Raw genomic sequence first — 25,485 nt, forward strand, 5'->3', positions numbered from 1 at the left:
GGGCCGGAGCCTGAGGTACGACGGGCTGGGTCCTAAAGAGCGAGGGACCGGGTCCTGGGGAGCGCCGGGGGTCTCGGGGAGCGGCGGTGTGGGGGGGTGGGTCCTGGGGGCGACTGAGGTCTGTGGGTCTGCGCGGTTCGCTCCCAGGAGCGCGCAGAAACCTCGTCGCACCCTACAGCCGCCTCACCTACTCCACCGCGACCCCGGAAGTGGGTGGGCGCGCGACCCCCAGGCGGGCCTGTGATGCGGTGCGCCGCAGCCAATCGCGTGCGCCCGGCCTTGCGTCACGGCGAGGCCGGCCAATGGGCGCGGGCCTGACTGCCGCTTCCTGCCCGCCCGCTCTCCCGGCAGCGGGGGGAGGGCCGGCCCGCTAGCCCGGCAGCGGAGGAGTGATCGCCGCCACCCCGCCCGCCGGGCGCCAGCCCAGGTGAGTGCGGCGGCGGGTCGGGCCGGTGGGATGGGCACCCCGGCCTCTCCGGACAGGTTGAGGCGGCGGAGGGCAGCGGCGCCTCCTCCCCCGCGGCTGCGTTTGCCCCTGACACCCGAAGGGTGGGAGAGGTTGTGCAGGTGCGCCTTACTGCACTCCGTGTCGGGCGCCGTCGCCGTCCCCCGGAACACCCGCTGACGCTTCCACCCCAGTCTCTGCGCTGGAGTGATTCCTGGAGGCTGCGGGTTTAGGGGGTCGAGCTGCAAAGAGACCGCCTGTCCCTCCTGTAGGCAGCGGTAGGAGCAAATCAGCTTGTCGTGGGATTAGCAAGGGCAGATGGTGAGGGCCGGGCACTCCGACTGTGCTACTGGTGGCTGGACAGGGGGCCCACCTGTCGCCTAAGTGCATACAGCCGAATGAAACCAAGGCTGACCTGCCCGCGATCATCGCGGGGGGCGGGGGGTGGTGGTGGTAGTGGTGGTGGAATGGGGTGGGGTTCATCCCGTAACTGCAGGCTCAGGGCATCTCCTGGCCAGTGCGACCGGTGGACCCTGCTTCAGGAAGGACTCAACTACCGTGCGTGTCCTGCTATTTTCTCCCGCGTCTTTGGACCCTGTTGTCGCTTTCCAACAGCCCCTGCAAGTGGCTGGCAGTAAGCAACCTCAGTAGCCAGACTCCCTGTGTTTGTACAGAGGGTGGGAGTGACAGGATGTAATAGAATACCCAACAGGAAACCTTTCAGGAAGGAGTCCTAAGGCAGAGTCAGGGACATAGATGCTTCAAGAGCTCTCTTGGTCCCTTGTGTCCCTCCTTCTACCATACCCTCGCCCTATCCCCCCCACCCCCACCTTCCCTTGGGGACCTTTTGGCCTCCGAAGGGATCTATTAATAAACCTGTTCAGAAAGGCAGGTGGCTCTGAGGGCGGTGAGCAGGTCTTCTTAGTGGAATGACTGAAGGTCCAATTGGAATTCATTGTACAAAAGTTCTTGGTGAATCTGAAGTTGCTTTCTTGGATAGTGTTCTCTCTACCCCTACAAAACAAAGGAGTCTCAGGATCCCAGAATCAAGAGACTTAATGCTCAAATCTACTTTTCCTTTCAAGAGTCCTCTGACCCAGTGACCCAGTGTCCCTGGATTGGTTACATGGTTACCTCACAGCCAGGAAGTGGTATATGAGGAGTTGGGGTAGCATCCTGGCAAGAGCAGAAAGGGGGTGAGGCTGGCCAAGGATATTCACCGCTGTCATCTTTGGCTGGGAAATGATGGTGCCTGGGTGTCCACTCTGAAGGGAGTCTACAAACATAACTCCCATTCCCGTCCTTTCTCTGCAGCAGAGTCTTTTGTTAGCTGCCCGGAAGGTTCAATTATGTCTGTGTGGAAATTACTGCTTAGTCATTTCTCTGAAGGGAAGTGTATCAAATACAAGTCAAAGTCACTATTCATTGAGCTCAACCCACAGGTAGCCTGACTTCACTGGTTTCTTATAATGTGGACTGTCAGCTGAGAGATAGCTTTAAAGAGTGGCTATATATTAAACTGACATCATAAGAACCAAATTCCCTTCACCTCCAAAATTCTTACTTTTCCCCCCAACAATTTATGATGAGGATATTCAAACACACAGCCAAGTTTAACGCATTGTACAGTAAGCACCCCTCCACCCACCATATTTTCTACTCCTGGTCTTTTACTAGTTTTATCACCAACCTTGCCACCTATTATGACCTTACTTTAAACCTTAAGTACTCGATGGCATTCGGCTTACCTGAAGCAGTATTTCCATCCTAGCCTAGGAAGATGGCAATCTAGTGGGTGTAGGTGGCCATGATAATCCGTAAACTTTGGTTGAACAGCCACTATGTGCGGATCGCCGTTAAGTGCTAAGGAAATGAAGAGACTAAAGGCTCAGGTTGAAGAGAAAGGGCTTTGATTTTGTCTGTTTTCTACGAGATAGGAGATAAGTCGTAGTTTGTGATCGCAAATGCCAAGTAGTAAAACAATGCCAATAATGCCCATTGAGTTCTGGCTGAGTACTGAGCATGATCTATTACAGGCTCTACACCTGTATGATTTCACGTAAATCTCACAACAACTTTGTAAGTAGGTCGGTGTTCCCTTCCGCCTTTTACAAGATTAAGAAACTGAGGCATGGAGAGGTTAGTCGACTCTGGGTGGTGCCAGAAAGTGATGGAGCCAGGACCCAGATTCCAACAGTCGGGGTCCAGGGTGTGGCTCTGGGCACTTTTAGTCACAGTGTAGATGCCAGAGGCAGGTAGTGGACCCTCAGGCTGGGCCAGGCAGGGGTCAAGAGGGGGTGCCTTGCAGCTCTTCCACCTGGACACAGATACCAGTTTTCAAATGGCTCCAGAAGGCTGGTGTCATGACTGCCCATACGTTTGGCTGAGCCTTGGTGCCAGGGCAGAAAGGTCGGGATTCTGGGATGTTTCATAAAGCTTGGCTCCTGTTCCCTCTTTTTTATTTTTTTATTTTTTTAATATTTATTTATTTTTGAGAGAGAGCTGGGGAGGGGCAGAGAGAGAAAGAGGGAGGCCCAGAATCCGAAGCAGGCTCCAGGCTCCAAGCTGTCAGCACACAACCCGACGCGGGGCTTGAACTCTCAAACCGCAGGATCATGATCTGAGCCGAAGTAGGATGCTTAACCGACTGAGCCACCCGGGCGCCCCTCTTGTTCCTTCTGCTTCCCTTCTTCCTCATCCCTTGGTTTCTTCCTTCTCAGCCTGCACTTTCTTCTTGGTGTTCGTAAGACACACTTTGTTCCAAAAGAGCCTATTTGCCTGTAGCAGATGCTCTTGTTCTCAGACGCTTTGCATCTGTGTCATCGAGTTGTGCTGTCTGAAGCGCCCACAGCCTCTGGTGTGCTGGCAGGAGCGGAACAGCCCGGCCTAGCAGTCTCCCGTGAGGGTGGGATGCTGTCTCCTAGCAGCTCTTGCCTCCTTCCTGGCCTTGGGGTGGTGTCAGGCCGAGCTTCCCGCTGCCACTCCCCAGGCCTGCTGTCATCCCAGACCTCGTGGCCCTGCCCTGGTCGGAGGCTTTCCCTACCGGAAGCCAAGCTCTGGGAGTCAGGCCCCAGGGAGCACCAGCACGGTCCGCCCTGGAGGTGTGGGGGTGGCCACAGAGCTTACCCGTCACCTTGCCCACCGCCTACTGAGCAGAAAGAGGACAGAAAAAGGCGGCAGGAGTGGAGGATGGCAGATGGAGAGGGCTCGGCCAGGAGAGGGTGGTCACACAGGGGGTCGTAGACAGGACCCTCACATCCCCACCACACAGCCGTAGGCCTCCCTCAGGACTGTGGCTGTGGGGATGCTTTCACCACCCCCATATAGGATTGTCACTGTGGGACCCACATAAACAAGGGGACCTGCCCACCGTGGGGCAGAGGCTTCCTGGGGAGGCAGCCATGGGCGTAAGACTGAACTAAATCTGTAACTTTTCACTTATTCTTTTTTATTATTATTATTAAATGTTTATTTATTTTTGAGAGAAAGAGAGCACAAGCGGGGAGGGGCAGAGAGAGAGGGAGACACAGAATCCGAAGCAGGCTCCAGGCTCTGAGCTGTCAGCACAGAGCCCGATGCGGGGCTCGAACCCACGAGCCGTGAGATTATGACCTGAGCCGAAGTCCGACGCTTAACCGACTGGGCAACCCAGGCGCCCCTTCACTTATTATTTTAGAGACAAGAAAGGTGCGGAGGAAATATGATCAAATGATAATACTCGTTAAATTTGGGGAGATAGATAACTTGAATGTTACGTTTTTTTTCCTCTGTATATTTTTTGTATGTTTGAAAATAATCCCCATAATTAGAGGGAAAAGAAAGAACAAAGAACAAATATGGGCCCTGGGGGCACCTGGGTGGCTCAGTCGGTTAAAGCTTCAGGCTCTTGATTTCAGCTCAGGTCATGCTCTCACAGTTCGTGAGTTCGAGCCCTGTGTTGGGCTCTGTGCTGACAGCACGGAGCCTGCTCAAGATTCTCTCTCTCCCTCTTTCTCTCTCTAAATAAATAAACATTAAAAAAAAAAAAAAAAAAAAAAAAGAAGGGCCCTAGACTGGAAGCCGGGACTGGCCGCCCACACTGACCTTGGCCTCCTGCCACCAGTTCTCCCTCGGTTACCGCTGCCATGCCCAACTCGGCGCTGTGGGCGGTGGATCTCTTCGGGAAGGTGCACACACTCTCCACGGCTGGGCAGTACTGGGAGCCCTGCAAGGACAGCCAGCTGGAGTTCAAGCGCGTCAGCGCGGCCACGCAGTGCTGCTGGGGCATCGCCTGTGACAACCAGGTCTACGTGTACGTGTGCGCCAGCGACGTCCCCATCCGCCGCCGGGAGGAGGCCTATGAGAACCAGGTGGAGTCGCGTGGGTTTGGGCGGCTCAGTTGGTTGGTCTGCCGAGAGGGAGATCGCCCTGCCCCACGCTCGTGGCCAAGCCCCACATTCGTTTCCTTCATTCTGCTTAACATCTGAGTTGTCCAGCGTCCAGGGCCTTTGGGGCCAGACCCCCTGTTGTGTCCTTATCAAGGCAGGCTGGCCAGGTCTGCACAAGGTGGGCTCCGGGTAGTTTCCTGGAGCCTGGGACAGGGCCATGACCCCTACTGGGTGCCCCTCGGGGCCCTGTGTCCCACGGCAGGTTGTTTGCCCTTTGGGGAGCTGCTGACGTGCTGGCGCTTGGTGATGAGCCGTGGGAGGCTCTGATCCCTGAGTTCCAGGCAGACCCCCTGCTCACTTCCCATCCTGGAGATCTCTGCAGGGGGGCCCTACTGGCAGGGTCCTGCTCGTCACGGAGAGGTCCCCGCCACCCCAGGCCGGCAGCAGGCCTAAGGCCTTGTGTCTGCTTCCCGGCCCTCAGCGCTGGAACCCCGTGGGCGGCTTCTGTGAGAAGCTCCTGCCCAGCGACCGCTGGCAGTGGAGTGACGTGAGTGGGCTCCAGCACCGGCCGCTGGACGGGGTGGCGCTGCCCTCGCCGCACTGGGTGTGGGAGTCGGACTGGTACGTGGACGAGAATTTTGGAGGGGAACCCACCGAGAAAGGGGTAGGTGAATTCCATTCCTGCCGCGGCTCCCCTGTGGGGAAGGACCCCGTGCCCCCCGGTGCTGTCCCCGGTGCCCCAGCGTCCACCCTCAGCAGGTGCCCTGCATGTTCCTCCTCGGGATACGAGGGGCTGGGCACTCGGGGCCCTACCACTGTCCCCTTCCCTCTCTTCTACCCCGCTCCCCCCAGCCCCATCCCCAGCTGTTTCCTTCCTTCTCCAGGAGCCTGACAGAGCCACCCCCTGCTTGGTATTTCAGGGGTGGACGTACGCCATCGACTTCCCTGCCACCTATACGAGAGACAAGAAGTGGAATTCTTGTGTGCGGCGGCGCAGGTGGATCCGGTACAGGAGATACGAGTCCCGGGACGCCTGGGCCAAGGTCGATGCCTGAGTGTGGCCGGGGCAGGGGGCAGGGTTGTACAGCAGTCCCACGGTTGGGAGGGTCCCATGGGACCCTCATCCCCGCTCACCCCTCCTCTGGGCAGGGCATACCATGCCACCCTGGGACCTGGCCTTTGACTCACCTCCTGTCCCAAGAACACTGTGGTGCTGAGTGCGCTCTTGGCTGGGAGTTGGCCACAGAGGAAGCCGGACTAGACTGTGGCCCGGGACAGCACAGAACTTGACCTGACCCTGGTCTCCAGGCTCTCCTGCCCCAGACTGAGGCACAGTCTGTGCCCTTCTTCCTCCCCCAACCCCCACAGGAGCCACTCTGGCTCTTGGGTTGTTCCCGTGACCCCAGAAATCTCCCAGTTCAGGGATGTGAGGCCTGGATTGGGGTCCTATGTGGCCTTGAATGAGAGGAGGGCCTTGGGCCCTTGCCAGACCTTTCTGGAGGGATCCTGCTTTGAGGTGGGGCCGCTAGCCCAGCCTGCCAGCCCCTTGTGCTGGGAGCAGCCGCCCAGAGAACAGGGTAACGGCTCACACCCAGGGCCAGGTTCTGCAATCAGCCCCCTTCTAGGTGGGGGTACAGGGTCACGGCAGTCAGGTCACTGCAAAGCACAGAGCCGAGACCTTGCTTGTACATCTGCCTTCCACACTGGAGCAGCAGTGGGCCCTCGGGGGTAGCAGCCCCAGGCCTAGTGGCTGACAGAGGGAGGCCTGGGCAGAGGGGACCCAGGGCCGGGAGCTCGCTGTCCTGATGCTGGCTTGCTGGCTTCTCTGTGGAGTCAGGCAGTTGTGGGCGGGCTGAGCTGGAGAACAGAGGGCAGCGTGCTGGGGGAAGGTAGCGGGGAGTGTTGGAGAGGGGCCGAGCACTCGGGTGTCCACCAGGAGGGGAACACTGCCATCTCCTGGCCCGGGTGCCCACGGGTCGTGACCGCCTCTGCCACATGCCTGCTCGTTTCAGATCCCTTCGAAGGATGACCCCGAGCAACTGCCCGACCCCTTCAATGACCTCTCTGTGGGGGGGTGGGAAATCACAGACGAGCCTGTGGGCCGCCTGTCCGTATGGGCCGTGTCTCTGCAGGGAAAGGTAAGGCCCGTGTCCCCCTGTGTCCTAGGATGGGAGGTGGCTGGGGGAGGCCAGCCACCGGAAGGAGCAGGCAGGAGACAAACTGGCCTTCCGGGCCAAAGGTGGAAGCTAGGGGCGGGGGCTGCCCCTGAGCCCTTCTCCGCTCCTCGCCGCCTGTCCCTACAGCTGGGACCGCCCTGAGCAGGCGAGGAGCCATGTTAGTAGGGTCCCCACAGTAACCCCTCCTGTGAATCCTGTGGTTCTGTGGACCCACTTGGTCCTCCTCCTCCTCCTCCTCCTCCAAGCTTCTGACCTCCCACCCCGTGCCTGGCCCTGGCCTATCCCTTCTCTGCGCCCCCAGAGCATTGATCAGTGCCCACCCTGAGCTCAGATGTCCTCAATGTTGTCTCCTCAGATTCTGAGTTCCCTGCCAACTCCCTTTGGGTGGTTCCCGCACAGCAGTCTCCAATAGTATCGTGAATGGGGGTCAGGTGGTTATGTGGAGAGGTGAATGGACAGGTGGATAAATGGGTGTGTGGAGAGTAGATGGCTGTATGGATGGCTGAGTGGGTAGGTGGATGGATGATGGGTAGGTGCATGCGTGGGTGGGTGGATAGATGGGTGAGTAGGTAGACGGGTAGGTGGGGAGGTCAGAGGCTGGGTGGCTGGATGTTTAGAGAGAAGAGGAGATTCTTCGCTCAGGAAGTTTATGAACCAAGGAGTAAGGCCAGCTCCCGCTGGCAGTAGTGACATAGGTGGTCCTTCATGCAGGTGACTCAGCACTTTAGCTGTGGTTTTAGAGCAGACTTTGTCCAGTCCGTACCCTTTACCACAAGTTCACCACGATTTTCTGGTTGGCCTTGGAATAATCACAGTAGGTTTTTATCAGGCTTACTTACCTCTGGACTCTTGTTTGGCCTGGGCATAGCTCAACCCACAGTTGTTTGTTTTCTGAGCCGTGCTGAAAGGTGGTAGGGAGCTGGCTGGGACAGAGCCCCCGTTGAGGGTCCATGAGCACCTGGATGCAGAGAGAGGGGAGAACAGGGGCGTGAGAGCAGCGCTTGTGGTCGCTCTGTGCTGGCGGTCAGCCACAGCCCTGCTGCACTCCTGAGGGCCATAAAGGTCTGACTAGGACCCTGGGCTCCAGGAGGAGCTAGAGAGACTGAGGGGCCCCCAAACCAGCAGATAGCAGAATGGAGGCTGCCGAGGGGTGGGCTGTGAGGGAGAGGTGTAAGGGTTGGGAGGCCGTGGTCCCCAGTATGGAGACGGCCTGGGAGGGGTCCCCACCCCCCTGGACCACTTGGCAACGTGAAGCCCCTTCAGATGAAGTGAGCCAAACAGTTTGGACAATATGAACAGGTGGCTCAGTCTTAAATATTTTGTTACACTCGTTGTCTCCAGGTTAAAGGAGAAAAGAAGTGGATATTTTACACATTCCTATGAAAGGGATTTAGGGGTTTTCCCAGTTCACCACCAGGGACCCCCCCCCCCCTTCCCCTAGATTCAGTGTACTGAGAGTGCATCGCCACTAGGGGGCACAAGACCCCTGGGGCTGGATGGGGCCAGAGGTCTCCCTGGGACCCTAGGTGAATGGGGAAGGGGTTCTTGAAAGCAGATGTTCCAAAGCCAGGATGGCTGAAACCCCGGGTGGCATTTTTTTTAGCAGCGGTTGGGGGCCATCTAATCTGGCATGAGGATTCCGATGGCAGTGGGGCCAGGGAGAGCGAGTCTGGACAGTCAGGGCCCCCTGGCTCCCAGAGACTCCACGCCTGGCCTGCGCACCTACTCATGCAAGCATAGTCAGGCTTGGGCTGTTAGCCTGACCCGGAGCCCTGGCCGGGCCCCGCCTGACCCTGCCGTGGGTTTCTCCGCCACCCAGGTGTGGTACAGAGAGGATGTCAGCCACCCCAACCCTGAAGGCTCATCGTGGTCCCTCATGGACACCCCAGGGGAGGCGGTACAGATCAGCTGTGGGCCCCACGACCTCCTGTGGGTCACGCTCTGGGAGGGGCAGGCCTTGGTCCGGGAAGGAATCAACAGGAACAATCCCAAAGGTGGGCAGCCCTACGCCCCATACAGGGAGAGGCAGAGGGATGCCCACTCTTCTCCCCAGCGCTCTTGCTGATGAGGGCCGCCTGCTCTTTCTTCTGGGGCCGGGTAGGAAGTTCCTGGTCCATAGTGGAGCCTCCCACATCTGAAAATGGGATCATGCACGTCTCCGTGGGAGTCAGCGTGGTCTGGGCCATCACCAAGGACCGGAAAGTAAGACAGGGTTGCTGGGGGCTGGGGCCGAGGGCTCTGTTTAATTTCTTTATTTTCTTTCTTCCTTTATTTTTAAAGGCATCACTGGCCCATATGGGAATCGAATCGAGGGCTCACCTAATGTTGAGGGCTGTGTGGTGACTCTCGCTAGTGTGGTCTAAACCCTTTAGAACAAATCCAGCCAAGCAGCATGCATTTTTGGGGGTTGAAGGCCATGGTGAGCTCCACGATACACCCATGCCCCCGTACCGGCTGCAGAACAACTGTATTTATCCTTCAGTACGCTGTAACGTTTCACACAGTCCAGTGCCAATTTTCTGGAACCCTCTGCCATTTGAATCCGTTTGATCCCATCCAGTGCTCGTTTTTACGTCATCAGAGACAAGTCCAGTGAAATGAGATTTCAGGTTGCTTCCGTGGCGTTTCCGACCCCACCTCCCAGGCATCGGTAGCATTGTCCAAGGGGGCAGAACCCCCACATGTCTGAGTCTGTGTCCATGCAGAAGGTCCCTGAGCCTTGGGCCATCCCCCAGCCTGAGAAAGCACAGATCACCCAAAGCATCCACTTCCCAGAGACCGCAACTTACTAAGCCCCTCTGAGAACGATGAATTCAATGAGCAGGAAATTTTATTTATATCCGCGATTTGCTCAGTCTTCAGACAAATATTTGTGCAGACTTTCTTTGGGTCAAGGAGATGTTTTAGACATCCTAGAATTTTTTATAAAAGCGATTTTAGGGTTTCTCATTTAACCGGTCACCTCCCCCCATCCCACCTCAGGAATTTTGTGGTTCATTACATAGGGGCAAACTTGACCAGACAAAATGGTATTTTCCGAGAGTCGGGCATGAGGATTACACCACGGTCCGTGGGGGTGAGATGTCTCTAGTCAGGCTCACGGGTCGGTGTCTGCATTCGAGATGTGGTGCGTGCCACCCCCCACCAGACACCGCCCAGGAGAAGTCCCACCCCCCAGCTCTGTGCACAGTGAAACAGCGGGCACCTGCTGCTCCTGCCTGGTGCCAAGGGGTGCTGAGCTGGTAGAGAGAAGGTTCTTGAAAGATTCAGGCAGCCTTGTCTCCCGGAGGGGCAATGCCCTCTGCCAGAGAATAGAAAGGAAGCCGCTAGGACAGGTGTGGCTGGGGGCAGGTGACCCTCAGCCCTGTGGGACAGTGCCACGCTCAGAAGGAGGTGCAGCGGGAGGTATGGGGAAGAGGGACACGGATGACATCTCTCTCAGTGATGTGCTGTGCTCATTTGTGGCCATGAGCCAGAGACCAGAGGACCAAATTACTCATTGGTCCTTCCAGAACCTTTAAAAATTAATCTCGTTCAGCGGCCCTCCAAGGGGGTGTGTTTGGTTCTGACCTTCCCAGGTGTGGTTCCGAAGAGGCATCAACTCGCACAACCCCTGTGGCACCAGCTGGATCGAGATGGTCGGAGAAATGACGATGGTGAACGTGGGGCTGAATGACCAGGTGTGCGTGTGACGCTGAGCTGTGGGTCCCAACGGCCAGGGTCAGCAGTTCATACACAGCAGGGGTCTGTCTCAGAGCAGAGGCTCCTGATGCTTCCTGCCGCCCCTTCCAGCCAGGCCTGCTCGTGATGCCTGCACGGGTGGGGGGAGGGGTGCCAGCACCTCCTTAGGCTTCCCGCCTGCAGGGGCACCCCGGGGGGGGCTAGCTCTGCCCAGGGTCCCAGAGCCCCTGCTCATCCCAGGTCCCTCCGCAGAGCAGTCGTGGGGAACACATCCTAGAGACTTGAGGGGTTTTGCCGAGAAGTATTGGGGCAAAATCCACTCAGTAAGTGAAGAGTAAAAGTGATCTTCCCAAGTTGATGGGTGCAGCATCTCCTAAACGTCCCCGCAGAGTGTGTTTCCTGGTAGAGAAGGAGGCTTGGCTGCTTTTCAGACTCCCTGTGTCCCAACGCACCGCCCTAGAAGCTCTGCCCAGGGCAGGGGTGCTGGCCTCCCCTGGGCCCCCTCGCCGTCCTCCCCCCGACCCCAGTCAGCTGGGCACACAGCGGCCAGGGGCCAGATGGGCTCCAGCTAGTGCACGCGGGGGCTGAGGACGGAGGCCAGCCTGGAGACACCGCAGCCCTCCCAGCAAGGCCACTGGGACCACCCTGGGCAGGTGCAGCCCCGTAGACACTCCCGTAGGCACCCCTGCAGGCCAGGGCCCAAAACGGGCTGCTCCCCGGGCCCCCCAGCCGCTCGGCACGCCCTCCTTCGCGCCCGCAGGTGGAGAGCAGGAGGATGCCTGCCCAGCTTCCTTTCTCATTGAAAAGGAGGTCAGAGTCAAGGAGGTTGTTTTGCATCTTTAATTTTTTTTCAGTTTCTTTATTTATTTTGAGAGAGACAGCCCGAGCGGGGGAGGGGCAGAGAGAGAATTGCAAGCAGGTTCCACACTGTCCACACGGAGCCCGACGTGGGACTCGAATTCACGAAACCATGAGATCGTGACGTGAGCGGAAGTCAGGAGTCAGACACTTGACCCGCTGAGTCAGCCGGGCGCCCCTATTTTGCATCTTTAAAAAGACCCAGACCCTTCTCTAGGCGCACTTGGGGAACAGCTGTCCTCCCACCAGGGGCTACTCAGAAGCCGGGGGCCCGGGTGGACGCTGTGTGCCGGCACAGCACCCAGTGGCATCAGCACCTCACCTGGACTCTGTCGCCCCAAAGCCCAGGGTCTGCCTGAGGTTGGGGAGCCAGGACAGGGTCCCTGCTTCTCCTGAGCTTGGTGCCGTGCCCTCCCCGGTCCTCTCTGGCCTCTGCTCCCTGTGTCTGACTTGTGCACACACCCCACATCCACCCCATCGTCCTCCGGGCTCTAACACTCATGTGCACATGCGCACCCGACCGCGCATGAGGCCGGGGGGCTCCTGCCTGCATTTGCAGACGTGTCCTCCAGACTTAGGGTGCTGTCCCCTACTCCTTGCCCTCCCCTCACACCCCAGAAAGGGTCTGTGCTGGCTTCCCACCCAGCAGTGCCTCTCTCTGCCAGGTGTGGGGCATTGGCTGTGAGGACCGGGCCATATACTTCCGTCAGGGTGTCACCCAGAGCGAGCTCAGTGGGAAAACATGGAAGGCCATCGTCGCCAGCCGAGAGTGTGACCGGTCACACTCTGGTAGCTCATCAAGTCTCCTCAGGTGATCCCAAGGGCAGCAGGGCATGGAGAGGTCGGGTCGGGAAGGGCCGTCGGTGGGCTCTCAAACTTGGGCGGGCACCAGAAATGCCTGGAGGGCTTGTTCCCACCCAGATGGCCAGGCCCCAGCCCCCGGGCTTCTGTTTCAGTAGATTTTGCGTCAGACGCGAGGTCCCAGGCTTGCCGCTGCTACAGTTTGGAGGGCCACGGGGGTAGAGAGGGGATGAGTCCCAGCTCTGGCCTCTGGCGTTCAGTGCCGGCAGATGACTTAGCAGCTCAGCTGGGGACGCCTTGGCTCCGTAACACGATTGCCCGCAGTGCTTACCTGCCTGGTCCTATGGCACGGGAACCCTTGGTACAGTGCTCCACAGCTGGCCACATTCCTGTCTGCAGCGTGGGTCCTGCCCAGACCCTGCTCCACACCCCTTTGCTCCCCCAGCATGGCCGTCCTCACTCCGCTGAGAGACCGGCCGGGCTGCGCCTTCCTCATTTACCTGAGGGTTTAGGCTCTCAGCTGGCAGCTCTTAAATATTGGAATCAGCTGAGAAGCTTTCAAAACTACAGACGCCCAACCTAGGGTCTGGCAATGGCTTCTTTAATGTGACCAGAAACCACAGAACCCAAAGGAAAAAAAAAAAAAAATAGATCAACCAGAATTTCATCAAAATGAAAACCTTTGTGCATCAAAGGATACTACCAGGAAAGGGAAGAGACCATCCACAGAGTGGGAGGAAATATTTGCAAATCATACATTTGACAAGAACCTAGCATCTAGAATATATAAAGAACTCTTAGAACTAACAACAAGACAACTCAGTTTAAAAAGGGCAAGGGACTCGAATAGATGTTTCTCCAAAGCACACAGAAAAAGATGCCCGACGTCATTTGTCACCAGGGAAATGCAAATCAGAACCCAAAGTGAGATGCCCCTTCCCACCCACCAGGAGGGCTACAGTCAAAAAAGAAAGGGGTAACAGGTGTTGACAAGATGTGGAGAGAATGGTGTGGCTGCTTTGGAAAATAGTCTGGCAGTTGCTCAAGAAGTTAAAGCTAGAATTCCCGTGTGGCCCAGCACTCGCCCTCCTCGACATACACCCAGAAGAACTGGAAACGGTTCAAACAAAAATTCGGATGTGAATGTTTATAGAAGCATTATTCGCGACAGCAGAAAGGTGAAAACAACTCCAAGGTCCATCCACGAATAAAGGAATAAGATGTGGCCTATCCCTACAGCAGGATATTTTTCAGCAGTAAAAGGGATGCGGTACTGATTTGTGCCGTGACGCGGGTGAGCGGTGACATCGTACTAAGCGAGAGAGGCCAGTCGCAAAAGATCGCGTGTTGTATGATACCGTTTCTACCTAAACCTGGAGGTTTGGGCAGGGAAAGAGGAGTATGGAGTGCGGCTCCTTAATGGGTACAGGCTTTCCGTGTGGGGGTGACGACAGAGTTCTGGCACTAGGTAGTCGTGGTCGCACGACATTGCGCGTGTATTGCATGCCGCATTGTTTGAGACGGTCAGTATTCCGTCACAGGTCCTTTGCCACAGTGAGAAAATAATAGGACTGCCAATGATATGATCGACCTGGGATGTGACCTGGCTGCTCCAGTTCCGTGGGAGGTAGCTGTTCGTGTGTGGCGCGTGGCGGCGTGGCTGTGGCTCGCCCGGGGTCACAGCGGACGAGCCAGGCCTGCCCACGGCAGCGCGTGTTCCTCCCTCGAAGGGGTCACGGGTCTGCCCGTTTTGTTCCCAGTGCCGGCTGCTTCTTCGGCGACGAGGTGAGGGGCAGTGGTGAGTCCTGTGCACCGAGTGACACGGACGCCTCCTCAGAAGCCGAGAGACCAGGTCCAGACCGGCCTGGCCCTGCAGAGTCTGGAGACAGTCCCGGGAAGCCCAGGGACAGCTTGGCCCCAGGCTCAGGCACCGGCAGGACCACAGAGCCCGGCGAGGAGGAGGTCGCTGGCCCTGCCATTCAGACCCCGGGGCTTGAGCCTTGCCCTGGCCCGGCCTCCACCCTGGCCGAACTGCCCTGGACCAATATTGACCTGAAGGAGCCCAGGAGAGCACCCAGCCGCTCGGCTGCTGGCTTTCCAGAGACCACTGGCCTCTCCTCGCTGGGGCTCCTCCCGCTGGGCTTGGAGGAGCCCTACGGGGCCGATGACCACCCCCTCTGGGCCTGGGTGTCAGGAGGAGACTGCGCCGTGGAGGCCCACACCGTGCTCAAGTGGTTCACCGTCCAGTCGGGTGAGCACAGGTGTCCGGGGGCCGAGCGCCCCAGAGGGTGCTCCGTGCTGGGGGAGCCGACCCGATGTCCTGCCTGGACGCCCCCTCTGGTCCAGCCGGCCTGTCAGCAGCTTTCGGAGACCAGCGGGGCAGGGCGCCCCTTCCCCTCTCCCTGCCCTGGCAGTGATGGCCTTTTACAGGCGGGGCTCGGTCCCACAACCCTGGGATCATGACCTGAGCCGAAATCAAGGGTGGGACGCCCAAGCGACCGAGCCCCCCACACGCCCTTGTGGGGCATTTTACAGAGCTCATAGCTCTCCAGCCAGAAAAGGCTGGTTAAAAACAAAAACAGAAGCCCTGGCTCTGAGGCTCCACTGGCCTGCAGGCCTGTCCCCCTCGATGCAGACGCTGTCCCTGTCCATCACGCCGGCCCAGACCGCCGCCTGGCGGAAGCAGATCTTCCAGCAGCTCACGGAAAGGACCAAGCGGGAGCTGGAGAACTTCCGGCACTACGAGCAGGCGGTGGAGCAGGTGAGCAGGTGGGCAGTCGACAAGCTTTGTCTGTGACACTGGGTCAGGCGCAGCACCTTCCCGAGCCTCGGCTTCCCCGTCTAGAGCGTGGGGTAACAGTGCCCGCTGCCACCGCCCCCCCCTCCCCCGCCTCCACCACGGGCTGTTTGAGAACGAGGAGGTTGTGCATAGACGACCCTGGCTTGTGGGCTCGGCACCTGTCGGGTGTACGAGAGCACCATCTCCATCACTGCGGGAGGTCGGGGAGCTGGGTGCACGCGGGGCCCGCTTGTGACTCTGTCCCGCGCGCTGGGGGCCCGTGCCACAGTCGGTGTGGGTGAAGACGGGGGCCCTGCAGTGGTGGTGTGACTGGAAGCCTCACAAGTGGGTGGACGTCCGCGTGGCCCTGGAGCAGTTCACGGGGCTCGACGGGGCTCGGGACAGCATCCTTTTCATCTACTATGTGGTCCACGAGGAGAAGAAGGTGCGTGGGGGGTCCCGTGAGAAGGGCACACCGGGGACCGGGACCCAGGCCCCCCAGGTGCTCGGCGGGGGGGGGGGGGGGGGGCGTGTCCAGCCCGTGGTGACAGCAGCCCCTGCGGTGGGGGGCAGGTGTGGAGTGTGGAGGCCCCCCCTGCTGCAGCCTCACTGAGCCACCGGCAGCCCCTGGCATTTCAGAGGAGAAATCAGCCTCAGAGGTGGAGCCGCTCAGCCCTCCGAGGACTGGGGTTTGAACCCAGTCAGCCAGGGTCGAGGGTGGTCCTGTGGACATGGAGAATGTAACTAATGTGGTTGCTCGTGAACTAGGCCTCTGTGCAGAACTTGCTTGGTCCCAGAGCCCACCGCTAAAACCCCACAGGCCCCGGGGGCCTCTGGGACCGGCTCTGTGGAATCAGGGGTGACCCGTGACCCAGACCACCCCGGTCCGTCCGCCGCGGCAGGGGCTCCGCCCGAAGGTCCGCTGTGCCCCCAGCCCCACGGGGCCACCGTGCCCTGGTGACAGCCCCGCCCTCCACCCTCTGTGAACAGTACATCCACGTGTTCCTCAATGAGGTGACCGTGCTGGTCCCCGTGCTCAACGAGACCAAGCACTCCTTCGCCCTTTACACCCCCGAGAGGACCCGGCAGAGGTGGCCTGTGCGTCTGGCCGCCGCCACCGAGCAGGACATGAACGACTGGGTGAGTGGTCACACGGACCAGGCTCAGCGGGCAGCGGTCTCCGGGAAGCCTGGCCTCGGCCTGCCGGCTGCCCCCCTCCCGACAGTGACCCACCGTCTCCCCACACCAGCTTGCCCTGCTTAACCTGTCCTGCTGTGAGAGCCGGAGGGTCCACGGCCGCCCCTCCCCACAGGCCATCTGGTCCATCACCTGCAAGGGGGACATCTTCGTGAGCGAGCCCAGCCCGAACCTGGAGGCCCCCGAGCACGTGCTGCCCTGCGACCAGATGTGAGTCAGTCAGTCGCGCCCTGGCCTCGCCTCCCACCGCCCACCGGAGCGGGAACCGCAGTCTGGCTCCCAGGTCTCGAGTCTTCCTGGGGCTGTTCGAGGACCCCGAGGGGGACTGGAAACTTGGCAGGGCTCAGGCAGGTGTTGGAGGCCGGGAACGAGGTGGCTCTGTAGGTGGCATTCAAAACCAGGAGACGGAACCAGGTCGTCCACGGGGGGGCGTTGGTGGCACCGTTCTGGGGCACCCGGAATTTGAGGTGGGGAAGCAGGGGGTACCTAGCTCCCCGCACTGACCTAGGGCCCCCTCTAGGTGGCCCCAAGCCCAAGGTAGGTGAGGCCAGGAGGCCCCGCTCGGGAGGGGAGAGTGGACGAGTCTGTCCACCCTTGGTCCTCCGTTCTTGGAGGCCCTGTGTGTTACACCCAGAGGAACAAGTCACACTGCCTCCAGTGACAGTAGCAGGACCTGGGCCCACAGGAGGGTGACCCAGGTAGCAGCCTGTACTTTGCCCACCCGGGAGGCTGCACTGTCACCTCAGTGTGCTGGCCCGTGTCGTGGCTCATCCTGATGAGATGACCCTGCTTTCTGCCATGAGATGTCCGTCCCAGGCCCCCAGGGGGCATGTCCCGTGAGGGCTGCTGGCTTGGTCCCCGCCCTGCTGACTCTGGGGCTGAGTTAGCTCTGATCATTACCGAATGGAAACCAGGCAGGTGCCATCATCCCTCAGGAAGTCCACCACTTGGGGATTGAAGATGAATAAAAAATGGGATATTCGAGGCAGGCGACCGAGCAAACAGGGCTGCAGGGGGAGGAGGCTGCCAAGGCCACCGGGACACGCTTCTCCCTGCCCTCTCCCCTCGCTCCCAGGTTCTGGCGTCAGATGGGAGGTCACCTGCGGGTGGTGGAAGCCAACGGCCAGGGTGTGGTGTGGGGCATCGGCTACGACCACACGGCCTGGGTCTACACGGGCGGCGGCGGCTGCTTCCAAGGTGAGGGCGGCCAGCTCCCCGGGCCTTCCCGGCCCGTCCCCTCCCCGCCCATCTGGCTTCCCCACCCCACACCGGAGCCACTGTCCCGGTGTTGACTCTCCGCTGGCAGCTGGCTGACGGGTGACCTTCACCACGGCCACCAGCTTCCACAAAGGATGGTCCCGTGGCCAACCCATGAGGTGTGAGAGCTGAAGACCAGACCTTGCCTCGGTCCTGCACCCACAGCTGAGCCGGGGTCCTTGAAGGTTCTAGAAAGGCAGCTACCTTCACCCCTCATTTCACAGACGAGGCCTCAGGGTACATTGGGGGCAGCCCTGGGGCCTGGGTCTCAGAATTCTAGCCCCTGAATGGGTGGGTCGTGCCTTAGGGCATGAGAGCTTGCTGAACCCCTATTGCCCGCCCCCACCCCAGTTCTGGGAAGCAAGGGCCTTGTGTCTGGTTCTGGGAGATGAGGCGGGAAGCAAACCCTCAGGTGGAAAATTCCATGCCACAGCCCACATGCCCTGCAGTGAGGGGTGGCCAGTCCCGTAGAAGCAGCTGTGGTCCACTGAGACCACAGGAGTTTCACATTCCCAGGCTTAACAGCACCCTGATTTGTGAAGCAGAAATTAACGTTTGTCCCCATTTTTACAAATGAGGAAATTGGGGTTCACAGACGTTATGTGAGTCTTAGTAAAGAAGGAGCTGGTGGGGCCCCCCACCTGCCTGGTGCCTGGTTAAGTGGGAAGACAGGGAGAGAAGGGGGGGGACCAAGACCAGAGCTAGAAGGTGGCATGGGCGGGAGGTTGAGTGCGCCTCACGTTGTTCTCCTGGAGGGTGTACAGCCCAGAATAATCATGGGGAGAGAAACCCAGGCCAGCCCCTGGGACATCCGCTCCGCAGCCCGGTGAGCCCCTCTCTGCTGGCCCTCCCCGCCCTTCCTCTGCCCCTTTCAGTGCTTCTGACAGAAGCCTGAGTCCCCATCCGTCAGCCTCCTCTCCCCCCAGGCCTGGCCAGCAGCACCAGCAACATCTACACACAGTCAGACGTGAAATGCGTCTACATCTACGAGAACCAGCGCTGGAACCCCGTCACCGGCTACTCCAGCAGGTAAGCCTCAGCCACAGTCTCGGCGGGAACGTAAAGACGGTGATGGCCCCACCGATCGATACCCAAGGGTGACCCAGCTCAACATCTACCCTCCGCTCAGCCTCGGACAGGTAGATCGTGCGTGACCTCACGGTGTTGTACAAGCGGCTCGAGGGATTTCCTTGTGTGTAAATACTTGGGAGTTTCTCTGTCCACCCCAGCAAACCGGGGCGTGAGCTCTTTCTAAGGCAGTTGATACCCGTGGCCCAAATACGTCCTGGAAACCTCCGCATGGGCTGTGGGTAGCGTCCCCCCTTCCTCCTCGGTCCTTAGGAAGCGGGACGGGGCGGCACCATGCGCACTGAGGGCCACGGCTCCCGCCCCCTGAGCCTCACGGCCAGGTGCCTGACACCACCGTGTGCCCTTGTCACTCTGTCCGGGTCGGCTCAGCTGCCGTCACCAAGCACGACACGCTGGGCAGTTTAAACAGTGGACATTGACTCCCCCCCAGTTCTGGAGGCTGGCGGGGGCGGTCTGGAATCAAGGTGCGGGCAGGGCCACTTAATCCCGGGGGCCTCAAGGGAAGATCTGCTCCCAGCCTCCCAGCCTGGAGCCACGGGCATCCCTTGGTTTGTGGTAATGTCCCTGCTGTGTTCACATCGCCTTCCCAATTCGGGAAGTTTGAACTCAGTAAGGACACTGTCATGTTGGTTTAGGGCCCATCCTAGTGACCTCATGCCAACTTGATCACCTCTCGCTCACAGGTACTGGGGCTGTGACATCTCTTGGGGGAAGACGTGGGCTCCCAGACCACAGTGCACCGCAGCCCTCGGGCAGATCCTGCCCTGGGGCAGCCCTGTTTTTGCCCCTCACCCCTTCCGACGCAGATGTCCCAGGAGCTCCCGTCTGTCTGCCACCAGCTGGTGCTGGCCGTTCTCTCCTCTTCATGTGACCCCACCACGCCTGTTGTCCACACAGGGGTCTGCCCACCGACCGGTACATGTGGAGCGACGCCTCGGGGCTGCAGGAACGCACCAAGGCCAGCACGAAGCCCCCGTCCCTGCAGTGGAGCTGGGTGAGCTCCGGGCCGGGGCCAGGGCCGGAGCCGGGGCCAGGGCCGGGGGCCGCCTGTGCTGACCCGCCTCTCCCCGCAGGTTTCTGACTGGGCTGTGGACTTCAGCGTTCCTGGGGGCACCGACCAGGAGGGCTGGCAGTATGCCAGTGACTTCCCTGCGTAAGCGTCTCTCTGCCACGCAGCACCCCTGCCCTGCTGTCCTGGGTCACTCCGGCCCCCCACAAGCCCCAGGGCGTGGCCGAGGAGCAGACCCCTGGATGCCCCCCTCAGCTGCCAGCAGGGTTTGGGGCCGGTCACTTGGTTCAGCAGATAGACTCAGGGAGGGCCGTCCTGGCTCCCTAAGCCCCCCGCTCGTCTGTTCCGGGAGGGCCAGCCAGGGACCCGGTGATGGGTGGGGGCGGCAGGAGGAAGGTATCGGGTGAAGGGGCAGCTTGAACAAAGGGTGGAGTGAGGCCAGTGCGGTCCTGAGAGGCAAAGGGAGATGTGGATGACAAGTCTGCAAAGTGGGGGCATGGGGGGGGGGCCTGGTGGCCGGTGGGTACGTGGCACTGGTGGGCGGCAGGCCCTTTGCGGTGCACAAGTCACATCCAAGTGGAAGGCGGAGCGGTGGGAGCCCAAGCCAGGGCTTCCGAGCGGGACCAGGCTCGGGGCCGACCGGGCAGGCGAACGCGCAGGCATCCCCTCCAGCCACATCTGAGCCTCCCGGACTGACCCTCCTCTTGGCCTCAGCTCGTCTGTTCCCCAGAAGGGCTCTGGTGGGCCCAGTGGTGAGGAGGACTCAGAGCCCCCTGGTCCGGCAGCTGCCACATCCTGGCCCGTGGACCTTGACCCCAGGGAGACCTGAACCCCGGAGACCCCAGCCGAGCTGGAGGCGTCTGACGGATCAGCCTCGTGTCCTGTGATACCTGCTGCCTGTTGAGCTCACGCCGTGGCTCACAGGCTCCGCCCTTTAACAGGCGGAAAAAGAACGTGTGTGTGCGCGGTATTGTCACTTTCTGGAAACTTGCACAACGTGGTCTTGATTTGGGCTTCTTCCTCTTCCAGCTCGTACCACGGGTACAAAACCATGAAGGATTTTGTGAGGAGAAGGTGCTGGGCTAGGTAAAGTGGTAACTGGGAGGCGTGGCCTCGTCCCTGCCTACAGGTCCTCCCCTCACCAGTCCCCTTGGAAGAAAAGCCGCCGCCAGGGAGAGAGAGGGTGGGAGGGAAACAGAATCAAAGTAAATGTCAGCCCAGGAAATGCCCTTGGGCTCCCAACTGCTCTCTGGTTTCTGAAGAGTTTGTTTTCAAGAACAAACAAGAGAAATGTCACTGGCAGATTCTGCTCCCAGCAGGACAGGCAGGTCTGGGATGGGAGGCCTGGCTGGGGGCAGGGCAGGGTGGGGCGGGGCCTCTCCAGGCCCCTCATTCCTGCCCAGCGGAAAGGGGTGCCCATGTGGGGGGCCCTGGGGGTGGTCGCGGCCCTCCCCTCAGGGGCCCGAGAGGCCGGGTGGGCAGAAGGGGAGCTTCCTGCAGCATCAGACCCGGGGCTCTGACGTCTCCCACGGCAGAAAGTGCAAGCTGGTGACCAGTGGGCCTTGGCTGGAGGTGGCCCCTCTTGCCCTTGCGGATGTGTCCATCATCCCGGAGAGCCCAGGCGCCAACAGAAGTGGGCACAGCATCGCCCTCTGGGCCATCAGTGACAAGGGGGATGTGCTGTGTCGTCTGGGTGTGTCTGAGCTCAACCCCGCGGTGAGCACCCTGCCTCACCTGCCAGCCCTTGGGCCCTTCTGGGGGTTCTGGCGGATTCTTCGCAAAATAGAACTCTGGACCAAAGTCCGGCTGGGCTCAGGCCTCCAGGGGCCTGCCCAGGACAGTCCCGGGGACCGGCGGCCCCAGGATGTGGCCCTAGGGGTCACTAGGTTCCCTGGGCAGTGGGAGCTGAGGCTGAGGTTGGCCTGAGGAGCTGCCAGTTCACCTGGGACCTTGGGCAGGGGGAGGGGCAGAGGTTAGGCCCGGGCAGCCCTCAGTGTCCCCTCTGGCTCCCATCTCCAGGGCTCCTCCTGGCTGCACGTGGGCACTGACCAGCCTTTCACTTCTGTCTCCATCGGGGCCTGCCACCAGGTGTGGGCCGTGGCCAGGGATGGCTCCGCCTTCTACCGGGGCTCCGTGTCCCCTGCCCAGCCGGCCGGTGAGTGCTGTCCCCCTAGAATGATCCCCACCGGTTGTGCGTGGGGACGAGAGGCGGCCAGGGTTTGGTCGGGGTGAGGCCGCACGTGCTTGCGATTCTGGGGGAAGGAAGATGGGTCCCCTAACGTTCAGTTCAACTGACTGCTGCCTGGGGACCAGGCACGGGGGCCAAGCCAGGACTGTCACCAGAGGCCATGCCCCCTCCTCCCAGGACAGATGGGGACTCTCGCCCAGGGGGTGGGACAGTCCCTCACAGCTGCCCTTCACCAGCCTCAGCCCCCTTCCCCGGCCATTGCTGGTTGTGGGCCCTTTACGCACCCTGCCCTTCAGGATAGCCCTGCATCCCCCTTCACAGGGAACTACTCAGGGGACCCAATGGGAGCGCAGGCCAGGCTGGCTTGCTCTTGGCTGGCTGTCTAGACAGTGTCTGGCATGGAGGAGGCTGGCCCTGAGGCAGTCCTACAGAGGGGTGGCGGCCTGCACGTTGCTGCCGTCCACACGAGGACAGGGGGCATGTGTGGTGGCCCCGGGATGGGCTGGCCACCACATGCCAGGCTGGGCTCCTTGGTGTCCCTACTCTGAGATGGGCCCCTTGGACCCCACGGTCTGGAAGCCGCCACAGGCTCCGAGGGCCCTGGGTGGAGTGGGATGCTGGGGGCTCGCTTTATTGGCCCTCAGCTCACGCCAGGCCCATCACACATGTGTGACCTGGCTGGCCTGGGGATGGAGGCCAGCCACACCTGCCTTGACCCTGTGAGCCGCAGGGGGTGGGGTCACACAGTCTACGAGCTCGTGGGCAGGATCGGAGTCTCCCAGCTACATCCTGAGTCCGACCTCGCACTCGCTGCAGGTGACTGCTGGTACCACATCCCGTCCCCCCCCAAGCAGAGACTGAAGCAGGTGTCCGTGGGGCAGACGTCAGTGTATGCCTTGGATGAAAACGGCAAGTTGTTTCTGATCCTCAGTGACCACCAGGGGAGATTAGGGGTTCCCTGAGCTACCGCAGTGGGATGAGACCCTCACCAGCCCCGGGTCCCTGACATAAGACCTCGCTAAGCCACCACGAGGGGCCATCAGCCTGAGATCAGCCTCCGAATGAGTCCTTCTCGAGAGCCATGCAGGCTGGTCAGGGCTGCCTGGGCCTTAGCAGAGGGCGCGGGGCCGAGGCCAGGCAATGCCGCGCGGCTACTGGGAGCGTCTCCTAGAGGGTACCACTCGGGCCTGCCACGCGGGAGTCCCACGGGCAGCTCGGGGCCGGCGGAGGTCACCTACCTGTGCCACCTCGGGCAGGGATCTCGCCAGTTCCTTTTTCTGCTCTGCGGCTGTTGTCGCAAAGCAAGGTGAAGAGAGGGCAGAGTCAGGACTGGAACCAGGGCTTTGTGCCCAGGCCCTGTTCTCTGTATTTGTTTAAAGAATTCCTTGTCCTCAGTTTCTCATGCGTAGAGACAGCGCGATGGTGCCAGCCCGGCACAGCAGGACGATCGTGCGGCTCAGGTGGAGGGCAGCGTGGAGAGGGCAGAGCCGGCTCCGGCCTGAGCTGCTTTCTCTCTGGGGACGCAGAAGTGCCCGGAAGTGTGGTCCGGCCCCCTCCGTCTCCGGCCCCGTTCCAACGTTCTGGGCCCTTCTCTCCCCAGGAAACCTGTGGTATCGCCAGGGGGTGACGCCCAGCTACCCGCAGGGCTCCAGCTGGGAGCATGTGTCCAACAACGTGCGCCAAGTGTCCGTGGGGCCCCTGGACCAGGTCTGGGTGCCTGGGGTGGGGGTGGCGAGGCCCAGGGCGGATTTGGGGTGCTCCGGGTCCTTGCTCTGCTCTCCCTGTTGCCATCCCCACAGTCCCACTGGAGCTGGGGGCCGGGCTTCAACGGGTCTGCGTTCCAGGTCTGGGTTATCGCCAACAAGGTCCAGGGGAGCCATAGCCTGAGCCGGGGGACCGTATGTCATCGCACAGGGGTGCAGCCTCGAGAGCCCAAGGGGCAAGGCTGGGACTACGGCATTGGGGTGAGCAAGGCTGGCCTGGGGCTGCGTGGTCACACTGTGTGCGCTGGAACCTGGCGCCGGGGCTGGTGGGAGGCCCCAGACACAGCCCCTCCGGGGTCCTTGATCTCCTGGGCTCTCCCCTGGGCCCCCGGCAGCATGGGTGACGAGGCTCTCTCCTTCCAGGGGGGCTGGGATCACATCTCCGTCCGGGCCAATGCCACCAGAGCCCTCAGGGGCAGGTCCCAGGAGAGAGCTGCCGAATGCAGTGGGGAGCGGGGCCTCCCCGGCGCACCTTCGGGGGTGGCCGGCGTCCCGCAGGAGGCCCCCGGCCTGGTCCGCTGCTGAGGTTGTCTCCTCTCACCTGGAAGGAGGCTTCATGCAGGTGTGAAGGATCAAGGATGATAAGTGAGCCTTCCCGTCTGAGCCGCTCTTGGATGTGGATCCTTGAGGGAAGCTGGCCCGAGGTCACAGCCACCTCGGAGGTGCTGGCTGAACCAGCCCAGAAATGTGAAGCTTTATGGACGCTCCCTCGGTGTCCCTGTCTGCAAGGAGGGCCATGGAGTGGGGTGGGGGCCCCTTCATCCCTGCCTCTCAGGCCTGTCCCTCTCCCCTCTGCCTCCTGTCTTTCCAGAAAGGGAACCTAGAGCCTGGAGCCTTCCAGGGAAGCTGAACCCATGAGGCCCTGGGTGTCCCCAGACAGCACAGGGGCACTGCCCCTCGCCCCAAGAAAATGGCTTATGGGTCTTGCGGCTACTTTGCCCCATTCTGTCTTTTCTCAGAGCCGGACTCATGGTTTAAGTTCAAAAGTTCAGCAAGAGTTGACAGCTTGCGAGTGAAGGCTGGGGAGGGGCACCTTTTTCCTGGGTGGGCACAGGCGCCTTGGCATGCATGGGGGAAGCTGTCCACGTGCAGAGAACTGTGGGCATCTGCCCTCAGCCAGCCTTTCCCCCGCTGGCTTTGGGGGCGGCCCCCTTTGTGTCTGATCACACTGTGTGATCAGGGGCCGCAGGGACATGGGGTGTGCAGGCCGCAGCCCTGAACCCGCACCCCAGGGCAAGAGTCTTCCCGGCCAGGCCAGTAGGAAAGCTCCTTGAATAAAAACCAGCTTTTCTGCTGCTTTTTATTCAATTATGACCCCACTGGCGAAGCCTCAAGTTTGCTTCCTGCAACCGGACACTTGCCTGGAGGCCGTTAGAAGCCCAAGCCCACCTCTGCTGGTTTGGGAACAGAACCGACGCCAGCCTTCCCTGGGATTCCATCAGGAGGGGCCAGCTGTGCATCGGATCCCATTTGGCCACGCAGGGCGTTGTCACCCAAAGGCTGACTTGGAGGAGGTCTCGGCTGAGGTCCCCTCCCCCAGGGGCCCTGGAGGGAGCTGATGGTCTCTGCGTTGCGGTGAATTCTGCATGTGGGACCAGGAGGTGTGAGCGTGGGCTGGGGGACGTGGTCCTGTCTGTTTACACGTCACCATCTGGTTGCGGATGGGCCTGGTGGATTTCTTCTACAGCAGCAAGCAGCGATCTGCTGACCTGCCCTCCGCTGTCTGCAGCTGCTTTCACCTTGCCCTTGCCCCAGGGCGACTGCGTCCTGCTGAGTGCCCACTGTCTACCTGCTCGTCCCACCGAACCATCCTGATTCCTTGGATGCTCTTTATTCAATAAAAACTCACACCAGAGTGTAAACACATGCTATTT

The 25,485-nt window shown here is 60.5% G+C and overlaps 1 protein-coding gene across 2 annotated transcripts; it reads left to right on the forward strand.

Annotated features, from left to right (window-relative positions):
* Window positions 1–93: 93 nt before the first annotated feature.
* Window positions 94–25,477, forward strand: TECPR1 (tectonin beta-propeller repeat containing 1). Of its 2 annotated transcripts, none has more exons than XM_049638899.1 (25): window positions 94–427; window positions 4,486–4,794; window positions 5,294–5,476; window positions 5,733–5,855; window positions 6,825–6,950; window positions 8,809–8,983; window positions 9,091–9,191; window positions 10,568–10,669; window positions 12,194–12,339; window positions 14,090–14,580; window positions 14,945–15,090; window positions 15,398–15,553; window positions 16,099–16,248; window positions 16,358–16,515; window positions 17,381–17,502; window positions 18,489–18,591; window positions 19,549–19,645; window positions 19,725–19,804; window positions 20,690–20,746; window positions 21,196–21,376; window positions 21,680–21,815; window positions 22,665–22,757; window positions 23,449–23,555; window positions 23,693–23,812; window positions 23,975–25,477. In XM_049638899.1, exons 2-25 carry the CDS (start codon window positions 4,570–4,572, stop codon window positions 24,134–24,136), a joined length of 3,540 nt encoding a protein of 1,179 aa, XP_049494856.1. In that variant the 5' UTR covers window positions 94–427; window positions 4,486–4,569; the 3' UTR covers window positions 24,137–25,477. The 2 variants fall into 2 exon arrangements, with proteins under 2 accessions (XP_049494856.1, XP_049494855.1); XM_049638898.1 differs by having other exon boundaries at window positions 4,548–4,794.
* The last annotated feature ends 8 nt before the right edge of the window (window positions 25,478–25,485 follow it).

The sequence above is a fragment of the Panthera uncia genome, chromosome E3, assembly GCF_023721935.1.
Source record: "Panthera uncia isolate 11264 chromosome E3, Puncia_PCG_1.0, whole genome shotgun sequence".
NCBI classification, from domain to species: Eukaryota; Metazoa; Chordata; class Mammalia; order Carnivora; family Felidae; genus Panthera; species Panthera uncia.